The following is a 21,741-nucleotide window of genomic DNA, read 5'->3' as shown; positions in this document are numbered from 1 at the left end:
ACTAATTTCGCTGATAGAACTAGAAATTGTTGCAGTGCAAACAAATTTGTTTAGTGACAAATAGGCTTGTTATTCTTGAGTTGGACTAGAACCCATAACCACTGAGCTTGTACTAATTACAAGGGTTGTAGTAAATGCCTTATGCTACAGACATGCTTTCACACTTAATTTTTGGTGAAAGAAAAAACAAAACAAAAAAACTATACATACTGGCTTCACACTTAGGACTACAGTAATATCACAATTGAGTAAGAAATCTTGTGCCAACCTGGCAACTGATTTTTCTACTACAAGAACTGTTGGCTTCAGAGTTGAAATCTTGTGTACATAATTTTTTAGGTACTCATGCTCCTGAGAAAGAAATTTCAACAAATAGTTGTATCTGAACTATTCCATATTTTGGACAAAATGACATTCTATATTAAATTTATAAAATTTGAATAACCTGCCCTCTGATGTGGTCAACGGCAAAACCATGAAAGAATTTCAAACTGTAGTGGTGAATTTCAAAAAGTCATCCTAAATTACATGATGCATAGGCAGAAGATTGGTGACCTGATCATGTGCCCTCACAATCCTCCCTTCTTGAGTCCATTTAATATAATATAGTAAAAAAGGGGGAAATGCAACTGAAGCTCATGAATGCTGGTAACTTCCGCATAGTTTCAAAATGTTCAGCTTGTTGAAGGTGGCAACTAAATGAAAGAAGACTATATTTCTCAAGCTGGTAGATTGAAGTATGGGTTCAAAACGTGTCAATCCATGGCAATATGTATGTTCTCATAACCTTAGTCCCTGTTGTCTTGAAGTTCAGTTAATTGATTAATTTGGATAATTAAAAAAGTAAACACAATAGTACCTGAAGAACAATTGGTTCTATTGATGAAAACTTGTGTTCAACTCTTTGATGTTCCACTGCTGATTTCAGTATCAGTATTCTTGGTTCTTTAATAACAGTTTTCATCTATTAACAGTAAAATGAGTATTATTATTATTATTATTATTATTATTATTATTATTATTATTATTATTATTATTATTATTACATTCGATAACTCTATACTGTATTGAATTTTAATCATTTTAACAGAATTTTACATTGGCCTACATTACACTTTTCAATCTGCATTTTTAACAGTATTTTAACATTTGCCTATAACAATGACAATGTCAACTTCTTTTATTTTCTTTGAGCGATGAAAATTTCAATATGACAACAAATTAAAAAATAACTGATTTAAACAAAGAAAAGGGGAAAATTCAAGAAGCAAATGCTTATAAAAGAAAGAAACCATTTAAAAATCAATTTAATTAAATATATGAAAATCAGCGCTTAAATAATAATTGACTTTTCAACAAAATACAACACTAATACTATGCAAAAAAATTAAAAAATGTATTCAGTTATTAATCAGTTGACTTTTAAATTTCAAAATAAGTAACTGTTAATAGAAAAAGAAAGGGTTTATAACGTTTTTACAAATTTGATGTATTTTTTCATTTTAAGTGGACCACTAACCTTTCTTGAATCTTAAATTGAATAGTTTAACTTTTAACTGACAAATGTAATAGAAAAAATATAATGTAAAAAATGTAGAATAAAAAATACACTAAAAAAAAACAAAACAAACATCTGCTGCAGCAGAAAAATTGATATTCAATTTCCATAGAAAATAATAATGATTGAGACCACATTAAAAACTGTTATTAAGAAGATTTACAGTAAGAAGAAAATGATTTTAATATTAGGGTTTCCAGACAAAAATTAGTAAATAACTGCCCAATGGCCTTGGTTATCGAAAATGGAACATTTATAGGACAACAACGATCAATAATAAATAGATAATACATTTTCCTTACATAAAACAAAAGAAATTGGAAAAGTTTCCATTTTAGAACCGATGACCATTTATGCTGTCTTTGAAAAACAAATTTCAAAAATATTATTTTCATCAAAGTGCTAGGATGAAACTAATTTCATTTGTAATATGTAGAAAAAAATAGATATTTATCTATTTATTGTCGATCTTTATTGTTCTAGTACAAAAGGGCCTTAAAGGTATCCATAATTAATAAATCCATAATGATAACTTTAAATTGACTAAAAACTGTACAGACATAAATTATTTAATATTATTGATGATTGTTATAGACGATAATTAACTATATACAATATTGAATACTAAATATTACTTACGCTTCGGTGAGCTACGTTTTTTGTACAAACGACACCATTTACAATACGACAATCGCTAAGACTACCGCCAGCAACTTTCTTGATATGAACATAGTAACGAATGTCCATCTCATCATTCTGATAACGAACATCTGGCTTCACCTACATCATTAAGAATAACAAATTTAATTTTTCGTTTTTGTTTTGGCACAGTGTAATTTATGTTAAAAAGTGACCGACCTAACATATCATCAATAACATGATATAGTGTATGGATTCAACATCGTCATACGGAGTGTGTTCATTTGTACAGATTTAGAATTCCTGTGGTGACTAAGGGTGAATAAGACAAAACTGTTTTATTACACTCAAGACTTGTTTCTTTTAGATAATTAAAAATTGAATACCAATGTTTGCAGATTTGTGTGTGCATCATCTAAAAATAAAACCGCAGGATTTGATGAAACAAAAATACAAATCAAACACACAAAAAAAAAAATTACCATTTTGCTAATTTTTTCTACCATCGGTAAAATTATCTGCGTCCAATGATGTGGAAGATTTTCAGTTTCAAGAAGCTGATGTAAAAGCGCCACCAGGTGTTTGTAATTTGCACTGCTTAGTCGCTCCATGGCCATCTTTTCACCATTTTCCTCATTCAGATCCTCAGCATCAAGCCAGCCATGTGATTCATTAGTTGTGGCTTGGCTTAAATGCTGAACACCAACTAATACATCGTCTAAAAATTTACAAAATTATACAAAATGCCTTAGAAACACTTTTAATGTTTAGGGGAAAAGTACAAGTACAGGTTATTTCACATGCTACCATATCTCACTCTCTCTATGCCACAAGAACAGTATGCACAATGTGCACTCTGCAGTAGGAAATACTAAAACATATAGCACCCTCAAGTGCTTGGGGGTGGTAGAAACTATTATTTTATTTAGCATAGAAACAAAAATAGCATATCTCTTAATTTTATTAATTACTTAAGTGAGGTATTTCACTTTTCCCTAAAATTGTATTCACTTAGATAGAATTTTAAGGGCATGTGCTTACCTTAGCGTAAATGTGAATGGTGAATATGGTCACAGAAGAATAGCAGTGTGGTAGTAAACACAGTAATAACGATTAACTTAACTTTTAACTAAACATTACATATTTCATTCTGATCAATTTAATAATTACATTTTTAAAAGCTGTTTTTTTTTTAAACAATTTTTTCAGACATTTATATAATCATGAAAAAAATCAATGTTTTATATAAATTTAAATTTAAGAAATCTTTTTCTTTGTCTGAGAACAAACCGGACAGAAGAAAAGAAAGAAAAGATTTAAATCCAGCAATCAATTAACCACGCTTCATCCACCAAGCTAATTCAATCTAAATATAATAATGCAAACACATGTAATCTGCCAGGCTAGTCGATTTGGACGTATTTTGACTAATTAAGTGAATTTTGAAATGCCGACAAAGAGAGGGTTTTGCCAGATCGGGTCACATATAATAATGTTTTTATCTAACTATGCAAACTCACCTCTCAATTGGTGTTCATCTGGATCATTCGGAACAGAATGCTGATGAAACATCAATTCCCATGGACCAGTTCCATTATCACCTGTAGTGACACCTACAAGAGATGTCAAGTGTGAAAGTATATTTGGAATTCTGACTACCTTAGTCTTTTTGAAAATGAATCTGGCTTTAAAGATGTATTATTCCAAAAAATTAACAAAAAAAAAGATTTCGAAAAAAAGTATGAAGTACCAATAGTATTAACTTTCACCAAAAATCATTTAACTGAAATACAGACGTTTTTTTGTTTAAAAAATAACTTTGACTTCGAGCAAAACATATCTCATAATGCAACGCACTTGTTTGGCTACTCTGTATGCATAATCATAAAACTTCCTCGCGATCTGTGTGAAAACACCTTCTCAACCGTGACGAGTTGTAAACAATCCAAATTAGTTTATTACTCGTGGTTTTAAATCTTTGTTTACTTTCACTCATGACGATTTTCCAGACAAAATGTAATTAAACTAATTTACCTGTTAATTACGTAAACTTGTTGTTTTTGACTTGTTGTTTTTACCTCGAATTTTCGACTTAAAGTAAATAACTTTAATAGTACTTTGATATGGCCAATTTAAATTTAGAATATTTAGACCTTCATTTTTTTGTGTTTCAAGGGACAATACATCTTTAATAATATGTGGCTATGTGTACAAACAGCATGATATTAATCCTCACATGGACCGTTCCATTATCACCTATAAGTGATATATAGTACATCAAGTATGAATGTAAGATTGAAATTCTGACAACCTTCTCAATTGAACGGAGAGAGGGAGAAAATGAATTGTAAGAATATGGGTTTAAAAATATGTGGCTATGTTTACAAATGGCATGATGCTACTGAAACTGCTCGTCTGTGTAAATTGGCCTTTAATGGCCATCGTACAAATGATATGATTTGATTCTGCACAGAGACGGTGTAATGATACATCGCAACACCTGTTGTTTATAGTAGATGCTGTACTAAGTGGCTGCTGTGGGTCCATAGGAAATAATCCAAATTTCCTCAATTGAAGACATAGACACATGAATATTTATTCTTTATTTATTTATAAAACCATAAAATTATGGTTAGATTTATTTTATTATTACCGTACTGACGCGGGTATAAGCCCATACTCGGGTATAAGCCAACCCCAGACTTTTGACTAATTTTCATGAAAAATGAGGCACTCGGGTATAAGCCCACCCATTAATTCGAAGATCTATAGTGTGTGTCGTAATACATTATTTTGTATTTGGCGACGTCCATACACCGAATACACCTACCTTTGATCATAACCAAGCTAGGCTAATATACGCTAGGCCATATGAGGCCTAGCGGTCCTGTTTTGTTTACAATCCATCGCGGTCGAAGATCGCTTCACACACGACGCTATAAGTCGCCAAAACAGAAAACCACTATTTGGTATCGAATGCCATAAACAAGCTTATTAAATTTCTTTGGTACATTTCTATTTAACGAACATTGTATACTTGGTTTTCTGCTTGATAAATTCTTGTTCAATTGATGTTTAAAATGATATTCTACGATAAATTACTCGAACTATAAGCTTAATTTTCCGACACTCTACACCTCGTGTATTTAGAAGCAACGTCGTACACGTGAGGGCGCTCGCTCGCATGGTGGAATACACAGTGTACATGTGCTGTTTTTGACGATCTGCATTTTTGGATCCTCGGGTATAAGGTGGGCTTATAGCCGCGTCAGTACGGTAAAATTAGTTTGTTTATTTATATTTCCTACTTCTTCATTTTCTACCATAGTTTTATGCTTTTAATTACTTTATACAGACCACAATGGAAACTAAATCTTTTTTAATTGGGTTTTTCTGAATCTATTCATCTTCATAGTTTCTTCTTTGTTTTTTCATGATGTTTTATCATTTGTCTGTTATTTATGTATCGACCTCTTTTCTAAAATATGTATGATGTATGGATTCAAAATAAAAACAAACTAGAGTCCAAGTGAAGGAACTGATGATTATAAGGGCACTCAAAGTTCTTTTTATATAACTTACTTTTTTCTGAGCTGTTGGAACCTAAAGACCTCCTAAACTGCATCCTTGAAGACAGATGGTTGTCTGACAACATAGAGACTTTATCAAAAGAACCACTTAACGTTGTGGATTTCTCTATATCACTCACAGATTCTGATTTGCCTAAACGATAAAGATGACAGATCGTTTTAATCAATAAAATAAAAAATACTACAGTAGTAACATTTCAATTTAAACATTTAGACAGCTGCCTGAGTTTAAAAGACTGTTTTGCAATTATAATTCAATTCAAATATAACACATAGATAGAATCAACCAATCAGCATTTGATTTAGCATTGTGTGCAACCGTATTGGCCCAGCCTTTAGAAACACCTAAGCATATATAAGTCATGATATGATTTCTAGTGACCTGTTTCTCTTTATTGTGCTAAACATTATCATGTTAATAAATCATAATATTTAGGTCATAATATTCTATATGAACGTGCCTAATGAGAAGAAAACAGAAGACCCCTCTCGGCTTGAGTGAGCTCATGGAAGTGCCTGGCTAACATTTTAGTATGTAGTCCTTTTTTTTTTATTAAAGAATTTCTTTGTTTCAGGTGACAGATTTTGAAACTTATTGATACACAAGAAAGGAATTCTTATTTTTTAAATTTTTACAGAATCATATACAATTGAAATTACCAAAAATATAAATCGCTTACCTAAAGCGTTGCCACCTTCATCGCTGATTTCTCTAAACCAGATAGGTTCCATGAGATCCTCATTAGAAAGAGACACTTTTTCACTTGCAAACGCTTCTTTTGGAAAATTGCCATGTCTTGCTGCCTGTGGAAAAACATTTCACAAATTTATAGGCCCATTTACACTAGAACGATAACGATCAATGATAAATATGCATTTTTTTCTACATAAAGGAATCTAAAACAATATAATATTTTCACATGTTAAATCAAATGACGCCATGATTGGTTGAAAAAAAATTGTATTAAGACAGTATAAATGGTTATCCTATAGTTCTAGAATGAAAACTGTTTTAATTTCCTTTTTGTTTTACGGAAGAAAAATGTACGTTATCATCCTAGTGTGTAGTAGCCTTTAGGGTCGTGTTTGTCTCAAACATCCCACTGTTAAAACTTACTTCAAATAAAAAAATTAAAAAACAGTAATGGGAAAAAATAAATATAATAAAACTATAATAATTTATATAATTATATTAAAAAACTAACACATCTGAACCAAGTTTACAATCGGGACAGTGTAACTTTCTAAAAACTGTATAAAATGAAGCTTAAACATATATTTGGTAAACTATGGTGTACACATGGTAATCCCTAGGCAGTTATCAATTTAAGTGCTCATTAATAATAATGTTAGCATGTTCATTTTGAGTTCTTACCTCACCCTGGCAATAGAGTGCATATTCATCTTGGAAAAGCTGCTCACTTTTTGTCACACATTCAATCCATTTAGCATCTAAAAGGGCCTGTCCAATTGCTACAGCTTGAACCCTGCAAAAAATAATATACTCTGAGACTTAGAAAGAGAATTACAGCTTTAAAGAAACTGGTCTGAAATCACTGAAAAAAGACATTGGCACATCAGTAATATGATATTTCAAAAAGATTTATCCCTAAGCTATTATATTATTAGCAAGATATTAAACAGGCAAATAAAATAATATAGATTTAAATTAATTTATTTTATTTGGCATAAGGTTCAATATTACAGAAACCTGTGTATTTTTGGAAATTATAATTTTAAAATAAAAGATTTAAATGTTGTTATGTAGTTTATATATTGTTGGTTGGTAAATTTGTGTTTTTCCATAACATTATTTCTAAATCTAATGAATATATGAAGCCATATGTAATATCTATCATATACTGCAATTGAGAAATAGAGTGTTTCCACCATACCACACATCAATGCTGTTAAGCATAAAGATACCATGAAAGCTCCAGTGCCGTAATGGTTGGATACATATCAAGCAGAAGATTCTGGGTTCAAATTTTGGTTGGGATGACTTTTTCTCATTTCAACCATTAAAAATTAATTACTCAACTTTCAGTATAGTTAGAGTTTCCTTATGCCTGTAAATTTGTATTCATCATTAATATATAATAATATAAATAATATTTATAATAATATTACAAAACTACTAACCTGTCTGTTGCTTTATCTTTATCCAATAACCAATCAACAACCTGTGATCCTACTATACAATCAGGATAAGTACGAAGTCGATACCGATGACTTTGAAACTCAATACCATTGCCTGACTTGAGCATCAGTATCCATAGATCTCTCAGTTGTATCGAGTCCTATATGATAAACAATTGATTATGATAATTATGTTGTAGGCTAGGGCCTGACTACTTACTGTAGATTTTTTCTTGATAATAGATAGAAACTGTAGGCCACCATACCAATTTCAACTAGAACTTTTTTGAAAATCATTTCATATCGTTTTACTAAATACATAGTTGTTTCATCTTGTTTGTAATATACAAACTTATGAAGCTGTATACAATTTTAGTGCTATCAATAAATGACAAAGCACAGTAGAACTAAGCCTGTTTTGGTGATTGGTTCCTATAAAAACTGTCCAATCATTGTTCCTGTGGCTTGTTACTATCCAAATCCATTGTAATCGAAAGTATTAAAAATTGTAATACCAAACCACAACAGGCAACAATGTGTGCGAACGGATGTTGAAATTGCAAAACACATTCAAATTGTGTATAAGCAGTACGAGTAGATCAGTTAACTACGCCTATTAATAACAATGATTGAAGCAACACCTTAAGGAGTAATTCTCGTTCATGTTGTACTACATTGCGTGTGTTTGCTGATTCAGTTGACGATGACGTTAGGTTACCAACTTCAAATGGATTCCTTGCTCCTACAATTGACGAGTCAACACTGCTTGCACTGTAGGTTCGTCTAAATATAATCAAATCAATCGAAAACATTTTATATAAGTGAAAAAAGCAAAAATCAATATTTTATAGGAGTATATATAAATTTAATACTATAGTGAGTCAGTTAGGATAGAAATTATCTGGAAAAATGTTCATCCCAGGTTGGACTTGATGCAGAACGCAGTATGCTTCACTATATACATGCTACTTTGGCATTGTTTAGGTCTTACACATGCTTGGCTATATCTCACACATCGATAAAAACAATTATTTTGAATTAAATTGCACATTTTAAAGAAAAAATAACATTAATTAATTTGAGCATAAAGTTTGTCTATGTTTATATCTATTAAGTCAAAAATTAAACATATTTGCACTTTGAGTTATTAAAATAAATTTATATAATACAGTGGCGCACTTTATATACAAATTTATTTTGTATCACTTATTGGCCAATGAAAAAGTTGGCAGGGAATATAAACTTCATACCCACATGACTTGTGACCTGGGAAAATTACAATAGTCTACAGTTCCACATTTCAGTCCGGTGTCCTAGGTATTACAATTACACAATTCAAAATGTAAAAGGGGTATTAGAAACTCAAATAAATTGGTTCATACTTGCGTCTGTATTTAAGATCTTCTTTTAATTTTGGTGAGACTGTATCTAGGGTAAGCATAGCTACCGCTGACAGGGCCGATTCTGTGACACTCTTCAAGTCATCTTGCCAGGCTTTTAAATCATTCTGTTCACTTGACTGGGCATAACTTAGCACCACATTACAACAAGATGTACAAACACGAAGAGAACCTGTTAAATGAATATTATCAAATTACAAATCAAAGTACATTTATTATAAATCAAAAAAAAATAATGCTAAAAAAAGAGGAACGACGTTTCAACTCAGAATTTCCTCAACTCATAGGGTCATTCTCAAGTTCAATTGAAGATTCAAGCAATTCAACTAGATAATGTGACACAAATTAATGGTCAAAATTAAAAATGATAATAGGCCAATTATCACCTACAATGCTAAACTGAGAGCTTAGCTTTTACAGAGTCAGATAGTATATTCAGACATGGTTTTAATTGTCTGATGCACATTCATTTAGACTAGACAAAAAGTAGTGAGCCCTCTAGCGGTCATTTGTGATTTCTGAGATTCATCGAAGCGCGACAACATCACCCGGAAATGATGTGAATTTAAAATTTTAATAGGGTTAACTCTTTTAACCAATTGAAAGCCTTAAATTATAGTTCCTTATGAATAATTCATGAGAATAATTAAAGCAAGGGTTGAAGAAGCACGTGACTTGGTTTTTGGAACAGGATAGCAGTTATGATCGTGTCAGGTAATCATTGAATTTGCTCTTCTTTTTGTTAGATTTTATACGGTTTTTATCAATAATAATATTGTACATTTTTACGAGACCATAAAAAAATTCCTCAATTTTTGAGTAAACGAGTGACTAAATAAAAAGTTACTATGTAATGTAAATATTCGTTTGACAAAAAATGGGCATGTTGATATTTTCAGGTATTTTTTAAATGGCGATTGAAATAGGTAAACAAATCACATGTATAACGGTGGTTTGTGCGAAGCTGGGCCTAGCCTTTGATGGTCCAACGCGTACTGCGTGTTAATCAATGCGTATAAGATACACACGTAGTCGTTTAGGCCAATTTTTTTACATGTTTATTTATTAATATTAGGCCCCATTCTCATTTATTTTAATTAATGTACTGAATGTACCACACGTTACAACTCTATATAAATTAGATTTTGTACTTGTATTAAATTCAAACGTTTTATGGGATTTAAAACATCAAGCTAGGCCTTGTAGTAGGCCTAGGACCACATGCTAGGTTTTTCAGCCTAATTTATCATGCAGTAGGCCTATACCTCTAGCCCATCTTTCAAATACATATTTAAATTAACATACTTTTTATATTTCTATATTTTTTATAGGATCTGACTCCAGAAAACATTTGCATCACTCGAAAGCGGCTATTTATGGACAGCATGTTGACATTAAAAAAAATTTGACCAGCTCTTATTAATTAAATGTCTTTTAAATTAAAGGTTTTCATTATAATGAAATGTACGGTGACAGAAATTTAAATGATTCTCATAATTGAGGTTTCTCATAGATTTAATATTGAAGGTAAATAAATAAAGCTGTTTGTTATTCTTGCCTTTAGAAATAAACATGTTGTTAGTACTATTATTAGGCCTAGGCCATTATACAAATTAAAACTAAAAAAATACAGTAATCATATTTAAGGCCTACACAGCAGTATCTTACTTGATTTGATTTTTTTCAAATATTTAATTGATGAAATAAATGAGTTTGACTTTTCAATTAGTTGCCATTTTATTAGTTTCTGTGTGTTTTTATTTATATTCTTAAAATAATTGTATACAACAACTTTAAAGTATTGCGCAGAAGTGATCAAATTATAGTAGGCCTATTTGTATGTTATTGTCGCTTAAAATTATGCAGTTAAAGCATTTGATTTTGGGGTGACAGAAACGGTTAGGCAAGAAAAGAAATAAATTTGGGAATTTTGTTATGCGGTAAAAACAATTAAACATAATTTACCCCTAATGCATGTAAATGTAGAAAACATTGCTTATGTTAGCGCGACCGAAACTCGCTACTGGGAATAGAGCCTGCAAAAGCGACGCGTACACACCTACTCGGGCACCGGCGGAGCGCGATCGATAGTAAATATACCCGATTTCAAATGATCATAAAATTCTTTTAAAAAATATCAACATTTTGATTTTTTGAGGATTAAAAGTAAAGATATTGAAATTTAACATAATATTTACAAATATGTATTTAAAAATTCGGAAACAATTTTAGCGTGATATTAAAACAAAGTTTTTAGAGTTCCGCGATTTCCTACGCAGGATTTGTTTGTTTTCATTGTTAATGGGCGAATGTTACCTAAACTAGAATCGTTATAAATCTTTTAAATTTGTATTATAAGTAATTTCTTTAGTATTCTTAGTAACATCGAATGTCTCTAATTAACTAGCAGATATTTATACTAACTATTGTTCAATAATAAGCGTGTATGAAGTGAAAATCTATAGTAATAATGTTCTTAGTCAGTTCGTCTCGCTCGCGTGAAGTCTTCGGGTTTCTCAATACAATTCTCAGCGGTAAAGATAGGCTCGCGCTAATGTTTAAATCAAAAGCGCTCTCAAAACACTTTTTGTCCAAAATTCGCAATATGACGTGAGTGTGGATGATAAAGCAATCCAACTTGTTTTTAAATTTCCTGAGTATACTAAAACCAGAATCAATTCTATAATCAAATTGATACTAGAAACAATGACTTTAAATTGAGACAATATCTGTCTTGATAACAATCATATGCACCCAATAGCGAGCTACTCACCAATACAACATGCATATTTTTCTAAATTATCGTGCTCATAATCTAATTCTTGGAGGCTTATTAGAGAGAGTTGAGAGTTACAACCCTGACACAGGTCAGAATTTAACCACCAAGCTACAGTTCCACTACATTTATAATATATGTTTTATCATGGGGAAAATTGAAGGGCATTTTTTTGACAATTTTTAGTAAATTTTATTTAAACAAAATGAAAGGCTAACATAATGTGGTAGCTACTCCATTGGCTCAAAATGATTCTGCCAATTTTATCCACAATGCCTTTTGAAACTTAAGGGGCTCACCATCTTAACTGATATCAATGTACGTTCTTACCAGTATAACCCATAACACTTCCGGGAACTTCCTGGTTACAGCAGCGACTACAGAAGATCTGGCCGCACACACGGCAGTGATGACGTCTTCTGAATGTAGTGAACTTGTCACCACATTCATAGCATTCCTTACATTGACTGTCTGGCATCCAGTACTGTTTGAAGTCACTATCTCTGTATGCTTGGGGTGTCTACATGACGAGAGAAAGCCAATGTCCTTTTATGAATCTGTATTTATTATATATTGCTATAACAATGCCTTGAATTTGCTGCTGAAGAAGCATAGAAATTGGTAGCATGTTGTTTGTTTTAAATGATGTTCATTTAGTTAAAAAAAATAAGTGTTAATTCTCTGATAATGGCTATTAAATAGAGAATAAAGTAGAATGTATATACAGTATATATATATATATTTTTTTGTTATACAGTAATATCCAACCTCAATTTTTGTTTTTTTACGATTTCTTAGATTAAGCTTATTTTTTCTGCTATGAATATATTATGTGAAATGAAACTTGATAAACGAATGAGTGAATATCTATATATTAATTCTACTAAATTTTTCGCGTATTTTACGTATCTCCTCCAAAACCAGTGAACGGTACGTGCTCACATTTGGCACACTGATGTTTATTGATGGGCCGCACTTTTAAGGATAAACACTAAAAAAAGTCAAAAAATAGCAGTAATTTGACGTCTCAGCGACCATGTTACATCACTGTATAAACTATGCAAACTCCTCTGTTGTGTACCGCAATGGCCGGATCTACAAATACCATGCCGGGTCACTATAAAAATAAGTTAGTTAATTACACCTATTCTTTGAACAGAATGAACGTTTGGCTCAGTAAGCAAATCGCCGTGACCATTGATATCAATGCTTAGTAGGTTCGAGTTCAATCCGCGACACCAATTAAAGCTAAAAATCAAAACTAGACCACAATGTAATTACAAAACTAGCAAAAAAGATACAAAACCTCACAAAAAAAATTGCAAATTATAGGAAACCATGAAAAAAAATTGTAAATACACTAAAAAAAACACACACAAATAAAACGAATCCAAATGGGTGTCTTGTTTCCACAAAATATCACACTTCGAGCTCAACATTTAATTTCGGACACTTTTTGTGTCTGTAAGCAGCTATAGTTTTATTATTCATATTCATATTTTATCATTTAAATCTGCCGACTGATTGACATACTTCAACATGCACATCTCATGCACGTTGTCACTTTCATATCCCATATCCAGTATTGCGCTTTTATACTTACGGTAATCATCTAATTCACACAGCACAATTTTTCTTTTGCGTCAAAAATCAATGGCCGCCGTAAATTCTAGTAGTTCCGAATTTTATTCTTGATACAATTTGTTTTTATTTCAATAATTTGTCAAAGTACTTTTATCAGAGTGCGATTTTATTATACTTGCCCATACAAAGTATATAACCACATAGGGCAGAAAACGACCGGGTTACTGCTAGTTATCAAATACATATCAGATTAATAAACTGTCATTTAATCATGGACAATATCGTAACTGTAAGTTGGTAAGGTGTAATGTATTAGTGTAGTATGGAGAAATCAGTAATATGTACCTTGTACTGACATCTTATATTATTACGGTATATACTTAAGAAACAAGAATACGGTTAAAGGTAACTGAAGGAAGAATGTTTACCTGGCCACGTCTTTCAATTATTTTACTTAGATGATTCACAATACTGTTCAGACTTCTAGTTGGCATATCCTTCCAGCTTTCTTGTTTGCCAACTTTTGTCCAAGCCTCATCATTATCATCTTCTTCTTCAGTAAGAGGAGGTGGATTTGATACTTGGGATGGATCTGAATCAGTTGTGTTTCTCGACACCTGTTCTCTGATATCTGGTGATGGTGACGCATTTCTAGAAGATGTTCGACTACTTGCTTGAGATCGTCCCCGTATTGGAGAAGCTTCTTGAGATACTGACGGAGACAGTCGCTTTTTTGGAGAAGTACTAGACTCTGGAATGGAAACAAATAGTTGTAGTGGTGTATACATTTAAATTTCAATGGACCATTTAGGTAAAGTTCACTAATAGACGTTAGACCATTGTCTAAACGTTCTTGCCTGTTGTTGTTTTCTGACTAGGCTAGTAGGCACCAGATCCCTAAAAAGATCAAGACTTAACCGATGCTAACTGGGGTACTTTCTAAACACATTGATCCCCAGTTAGCGTTGAGGTGTATCTCCATACTCCAGTTTGGATGCTAGCTTGGTGTTTTTGTCATTCTCTTCCTTTTGTTTTCCACTCTTTCCCTTTATTGTTGAGTGCATACAGACATCATTTATTTGTGCTTTATAAATATATCTATTATTTAATATTATTATTTTTTAAATACCAAAACCAAATATGGAAAACTCTTTGAAGTATGACGATCAGATTATTAAAGCAAAATGCGCACTATATCTATTCTTAAAGCCTAAAATAACATAATAATAGTAATAACATACAATAAGAGAGTTTCAGTAAACATTTCTTTACTTCATTATTCTTAACAGACAATTAACCAAAAACCTCTTCCTTCATTTTGTTGTAGGAGAAATATATTGGATGGTTTTTCTCTTTAAATGTGTTAAACTATATTTTTGATAAATTGTTAACCTTATACTGTAATATACTTAATGGCCATATTTTTATCTTCATATGGAATGTACAGTTACTTTCTGAATTTTAAAAATGTGAATTTCTGTGTGGATTTCACATCTCGCAGAGATAGGTTCCTTGATTATCCAGCTGCTTAGAGCACTAAATGTATTATGTTGTATACTGTCTGAGAGCATCAGAATTGTCTATTTATATTTAAATATGCAAATCATATAATAAATGGAAATGAAATATATACATATTTTTCTATTTTAATGTGTTTGCTACAAATTAATTTGATACATTTTAATCTTGAATTTTATTTCTTTTGCATTATAATTATATATTGTCTATTTATAGATGTTTTATCCTGTAATTTACACCTCACCTAATTGTTTATCTAGTACACTGTAGATTTTAAAACACTTGCTCTCAAATTGTGTGAAACTAGTTTCTACTGTATTTGATATTTGATTTGAGAAAAAAGACGATATAGGTTATTACATAGAGCTTAGAGTGAATTTTTGTGGATAGGTTTAACACAATACAGTTCTTTCATTACCCTACAATACACATTACCTGAGCTGACACTCCATCCCTACAATACTAATTACCTGAGCTGAAACTCCATCCCTACAATACTAATTACCTGAGCTGACACTCCATCCCTACAATACTAATTACCTGAGCTGACACTCCATCGAAACAGTTTTAGAAATGAGAATCCTTGATTCTTATCCTCTTCAGGTGATAAAGGCTTAAACCATGTGATCTTCTGATTGCTACTTGACATAGTACCTTTCTTCTGTTTTGTTTAGACTCGGTCAAAGCCATAAACTAAAACAATGATGATTGTTTAAAACCAATATAACATTACTTTTTATAGTTGTTTATCATCATAACTGAAAGAAAAAAAAGTACAATGTACATTGTGTTACCCATTAATTCTGCTAAACAGTGTAATCATTTATTTTAAATATAAAAAATATTTTTATTCATAAATAGCTGGCTTACACAAGTTACAGAATTATATTTAAATCCTAATCAATTGTGACTATTGTATTGTTTTCTCAGCTATTTAATTATAGTGTTATTTGTTATGTTAAATTTATTATTATTAAAACAAAAAAAGGAAGAAATCGGGCAATCAATTGAAGTGAGTGCAAAATAAAAACAGTAGCGTCTCATTGACTGCTGAATACCATACAAGAGACACGGATAAATGCATTTTGTTACTATTATGATGATCAAATACATTCGATTCTGAAATACGACGGTGAGCAATTTAACATTTAACTTAAATTGTTAAAGATTTGAGCATTGAAATTTGTAATATCATTAATAAGTGATTCCAATCAGTTGGCTGCTCTCTGGTAGTAATATTTGTCGCTCTGGTAGTATCTGGTGGTGCTTGTGACGCTCTATACATATATATACAGTAAGTAAGTTATCTTGTCGGATAAATACTATAAATAAATGTATTTTATCTAAAAACATGACTCATATTTCAGCCTGCAACACACTCACATGAACGGGTATGAGACGCTGATATTGCCAGCTAGATTTTATTTTATGATTGAGGCCTTTTTCCTTCCTCAGCCTAATCAATGTTTTATAATTGTTTTATAATAATTTATTGAATTGATATATTGATTGATTAACCATAAATAATTAATAAATTAAATTGTTTTTAACATCATGGGAAAATGAAGATGTTAAAAAAGAACAAAATGGATTAAAAACAGGCAGAGATACATTGTACACAAAAAGCCTAACAATTAGTACTAATTATTGATAAGTTACTACAAATAATGATAATAAAAAAACTAGCTTAATTTATAATATTAAAAATATATTAAAAAATTAACAAATAAAACCCTGTAGTTTTCAAAATAATGACTAATCATGGCCTTTTTTTTTAATGATATACATTATGACTCATTTTGCGCACCATATATTTGTAAAACCGGGCCATATTTGGCGGCCAAAAACAGCCCAGAACGGGCCACACTACTTTCTGCTAGTTTGGTTATAATTTATATTCTCGGCCGTTTTACAACATTGGCGCTGCGAGCAAAAACGTAAGCGATTAACGGCAAGTTAATTAGTTTTGGCATAGAGTTCGTTCCCACACCTGTAAGGCGACATCGGTTCAAATTTCCCGCTGCATTTTCACAATTCCACACGGTGTAGACTCACCGCGATTAGTGAATTTAATAAAGTGCACGGATTTTTGTTTGACTCTGTAGGCGCTACTTGCACTGTGTTATTGCTTTTGTAACTTAACTTCTTCAAGTGAAACCCATTGAGAAGTTAAACTTGCATAAGAAGTATAAATTAAGTATTGTTTTTGTTGTAGTTTTTATTGATATAGTAAAAAGATAAACTATACTATACTCAGTGCGACTACTGCGACGTTTGGTACTATGGCGCCTGCGTGAATGTCTCACCTTTAGACGCCCTGAACATCGACCGCTACAAATGCGCTAACTGCAGAGACTGAGAGGTCCAAGCTGAAGCGATTGTAGGGTACCGCTGTTTAATTATATTTGTGTTTTTGTATCTCCATCTGGTTGATTTTGGCGCAACCGACATCCGTTTAACACAACGGCATGTTGATGGACTGTGGCGTGCCAAGTCGGTAGAGGAGCAGGAGGAAACCCGGCGACGACTACTCGCACCTGAACCTACGCCAGCTACGCTCACGCTAAGGTCAAATTTTCTTTCGCAAAATTTGCGAAAGGTCGCCGATTTTTTTTTCGCAAAAGTGAAAATTCTTTAGCAAATTTTAAAAACCATGAAAATGGCTAAATTTTTTGGTAGATACTGTACATCAAATAAATATATTATTGTTGTCTTGTATTGTTTTTATCTTTATTCATTCAAAATTTGTGATTAAAATACAAATAAAACATGACCGCATTAAAATATGTTACGCCTATCTACTGCAGCCTAACCGGCCTGACGTGATACCAGTCGCCACGGCCATAGCCTATAGGAGGCCTATTCAACGGTTGACTATCTATGCTATTTATTATTTTATAAAATAATAAATAGTTTTTGTTTGTGTTTTATATGCTTCTTATTCACTCGCGAAAACATCGTAACACACCACAAACGAACTACACGACATCGACGGAATGTCCATGCAGCATGTTTGTTATTGCGCGATATTTTCATCTATACACATGCGCAGTTTGTTTGTTTGTTCGTAATTACAATTACTGCGCATGTCCATTCATAAAATAAATTCTCCTTAGTCAGTCGCGTGTACATTTACAGATAACGCGATTTACAACTACTCGCCTGTACAATTAATAAGCCTCCTAAACGGGAAACTCGTTTTAATTTGTTCGAGTGACGCGAAAAAAACGTCATTGATAGCAAGTAACGCTACATCGCTGTCACGTATTATAGGCTGGCGGCGGCGGCGAAGTTGTTGTGGTTTACATAAAACTTTAACATTTGAAGCCTAACTAAGCGGACAAAGTTTGAGTTTTTAAGGAAAAATTATTTTCGCAAGTTTTGCGAATGATATAATTATTTTTTTTGCAAATTGACAACTCCAATCGCAATTTGCGAAAACGCAAATGGGTAGCGTGAGCATAGCCCAGCACCAACGGCGGAGGTCAGTGGAGACGGGACCGGTGTAGACACTGCCCTCGAGTCAACGCCAGAACCACCACCATCCAGCGCGCCGACCGAGGATCCACGTCCGCGGCATAAAAACCTGTGAGTGTTTCCAGGATGTGAATTCGAGGCTGTGCACAACATGAGGAGGCACGTGTGGTCCCACCACCTCCCCTCATGTTTTAAATTACCATCAACTCCGCGGAAGACACAGACCAAGCTCTGCCTGCTGCGGAAGTACGCCGTCGAGATACTGGGTAGGCCGGAGTCCACTTTGGACAACCTGGTCACCCAACTGAATGCTGAGAGGGCTGTTGGTCTGCATGGAGGCGTCATCGACAAGAGGACACTGGATATGATGTTCGAGCTACAAGCGGCGATCGGAGGTGAGCCACCTGAAAGATTCACCCTTGTGCCACTCAACCATCCAGCGGCCCTCATCCACTGGCGGTACATGGTAGCGATGGCCCAGCGGATGGATCTCACCAAGATGAGCCAGCTAGCCGCCGAAGCTGAGGCCAAAAATCCGCTCGCCCAGCCCGCCGCTGCCAAAGCTAAGGCCGAGACTGCCCTTGCCCAGCCACAGACCCCCTCTCTGGGGGAGAAGAAGACGGTACGCACCACGATAAGAGCGTTCGACGCCCACTTCCATCCGGACCGCTTGCACTCTTTTCTGAGTCTCCTCGAGCAACACTGATGAAGACCTTGCTAGCTGAACCAGCTGGAGCCCAGACGAAGCCGGTAAGACCTGTCGGGGGTGTCGCCATATTTTGCGATCCTCTCTCTTACCCTTCAGCGGAGGAGATTCATCGCCTTCGGCGAGAGGGGTATGAGGTGCAACCCAAGAAGGAGGTCTCTCCAAGTCAACTCTCCCGAATGAAGGCCTTGGTGCGCTCCGGCGCTACCTGGGTGCTCGGGGAGATTGGTTTGGACCACTCCGTTCCGGTAGCTGACTGGTTTAGGCAGGAGGAGATGCTGCATTGCCTTCTGGCACAGGCTTTTTCACTGCGACACCATCTAGCAATCTGCCTGCACCTGAGAGGCAGCCGCAATGACCCGACGGCGGAGACGTGTTATCAAAACTGCCTCAACATCTTGCAGATAGCACGAGTTCCAAGATGTGTACGCAGTGTACGCATTCTACTGCATAATTTCTCATCGACTGTGCTAATGGCCGATAGCTTTACATGGTCGGTAGAGAGTTTCAACAAAGAGCAAAAGGAAGTGTGCAGACACATTTTTCGCGCGGATGACCGCCGCCTGCTGCTGGAATCAGATGGGCCCCACTTCGCTCCTCCGGGGCAACGAGTGGGTGCACCACATCTGCTCCATCCCACCACAGAGGCAGTCGGAAGGATCTTAGGCCAGGACGCCGAGCAAGTTCTAGACTTGACCCGGAAGAATGGCCGAGATCTGTTCCTTATGGTGTAGAGCCGACCATTCCGGCGGCCTACCAGAAGTTTTAAGTTATTCTATTATGTTATTTTTGTAAGGTGCTAGAAGAGGCACTGGGTTCAGTTATTTTAGCGTTAACCAGAAGTTATTATTTTATTTTACAGCATGACCATCCAACACCGGCCCTGGCCTTATAAAAATCGGGGGAAGTGTAGTGAAATACCCCTCCGCAAAATGGTCCAGTCCACCGAGTGACCTGAGGTCAGGTGTGTCGTCCTGAAGGGACGAGGGTTCTGTTGAGGTTTTGACGATATACAATACACACGGAAAATAATATAATATCGGAAGGATACGGAGTGTTTACCGTGTTCGATATCAGGATACCACATAGCATACTGTAGGAATACAATCAATCCGGCCGCGATTCATTCCGGCCGCAGCTATGGTGCCCAATGAGTCTTTTACAACCGAGACACGTTTTTTGTAGAGAATCAAAATAAACATTTGTAACGTACAGTATATTTTTTTCTCTTTCAGGATCACAACAACATCGCAAGTGTTTTGAATTAGGTCGTCTAATGCTAAAACAACATCATTTATGTGTTTTATCAAATGTAATAGGCTAGTAATAGTATATTAATTGTAATGTGATTAATTAATGTAATTGATTGCAGTGTACCCTATATGTCATATTATTTTTATCATATAAATGTACAAAATGATATATTAATTCTTGATACAATTCCAGGTTTTATGCTTTATTAGGAGAGTGTGGGGTTTATGTTATACTTATTCCTTCCACGCTGATTAATCACATATCAACCATAGAAAATAAAAATAAAAAGACTGCGCAGTTATTGTATGAAGTCTTCTGTGACAATGCTATCTGTGCTTTAAATGGGTTTAAAGAAAAGTGATTCAGTGATTTGAATGTTATTGTTCATGAAAAAAGTAAAATTGTTGCTAATAAATATTCAACTAGTTCCATTTAAATTCTTCCAAGAATTTGTTATAACACTGAACAGTATAGAAAACGTAGATATGGGCCCCTTTGCACAGGAAGTCGAATTGAATAGCGGCCGGAGTGCATAACATCGCGCTAAACTGATACGGCGACCAGAGTGAAGCGCGGCCGGAGTGATCGGCTTCCTACTGTAGTACTTACTATTGGCAATTGCTGGGCCATGAACTCTCAAGAGGCCAGCCCAGAACGAAAGTTAAGCCACACTACTTTTCTGCTAGTTTGGTTATATTCTCGGCCGTTTTACAACAGTGAGTTTGCCCTGGCCTAGTCTAGCCCAATGCGGTCTAGTTAAATATGCCTAGCTAGGCCTACTAGCTAGGCCTCTACCTTGCTACTAACTAGGCCGATCCACTAGCTTGGAGGCCTAGGTAGCTATAGTAAACATATTATAGGCCAATATATATAATTAATAGGCCTAGGCTTTTTGGTTGGTAAATCCTATAACATTTCATTTAATTTACTATAATTCCATATCGGATGCCTAGCTAGGTCCTAGCCTAGTAGTAATACAAATACCTTCAATTTTAGCAATAAACTCGACTCCCTTTATTGATCTTTATTTGATGGTTTATAATAATAGGTTCTCTCGATTTTGTTCTTCCTGCTCGACTCTAGGCCATCCAGCCTATAGC

The 21,741-nt window shown here is 34.0% G+C and overlaps 2 protein-coding genes across 3 annotated transcripts in view; one reads left to right on the top strand and one right to left on the bottom strand.

The window, feature by feature from the left end:
* Positions 1-21,724, bottom strand: part of LOC140040761 (1-phosphatidylinositol 3-phosphate 5-kinase-like) — a 49,246-nt gene extending 27,522 nt beyond the window's left edge. For both annotated transcript variants that reach the window (XM_072086925.1, XM_072086926.1), the window contains exons 1-15: positions 21,626-21,724; positions 15,745-15,962; positions 14,115-14,437; positions 12,433-12,622; positions 9,309-9,498; positions 8,568-8,709; positions 7,930-8,087; positions 7,163-7,274; positions 6,468-6,591; positions 5,780-5,920; positions 3,718-3,810; positions 2,680-2,915; positions 2,198-2,338; positions 860-964; positions 211-351 (exon numbers count right to left, since the gene is read on the bottom strand). In XM_072086925.1, coding sequence (XP_071943026.1) covers positions 211-351; positions 860-964; positions 2,198-2,338; positions 2,680-2,915; positions 3,718-3,810; positions 5,780-5,920; positions 6,468-6,591; positions 7,163-7,274; positions 7,930-8,087; positions 8,568-8,709; positions 9,309-9,498; positions 12,433-12,622; positions 14,115-14,437; positions 15,745-15,853 — 2,205 coding nt within the window. In that variant the 5' untranslated portion in view covers positions 15,854-15,962; positions 21,626-21,724. The remainder of the gene's footprint in view (positions 1-210; positions 352-859; positions 965-2,197; positions 2,339-2,679; positions 2,916-3,717; positions 3,811-5,779; positions 5,921-6,467; positions 6,592-7,162; positions 7,275-7,929; positions 8,088-8,567; positions 8,710-9,308; positions 9,499-12,432; positions 12,623-14,114; positions 14,438-15,744; positions 15,963-21,625) is intronic.
* LOC140039376 (uncharacterized) lies at positions 19,387-20,121 on the top strand. The gene has a single exon (XM_072084978.1). The coding sequence runs from the start codon at positions 19,387-19,389 to the stop codon at positions 20,119-20,121; it is 735 nt and encodes a 244-aa protein (XP_071941079.1).
* Positions 21,725-21,741: the final 17 nt, after the last annotated feature.

The sequence above is a fragment of the Antedon mediterranea genome, chromosome 2 (genome assembly GCF_964355755.1).
Source record: "Antedon mediterranea chromosome 2, ecAntMedi1.1, whole genome shotgun sequence".
Taxonomy (NCBI): Eukaryota; Metazoa; Echinodermata; class Crinoidea; order Comatulida; family Antedonidae; genus Antedon; species Antedon mediterranea.
This window is presented reverse-complemented; position numbering and strand designations above follow the sequence as displayed.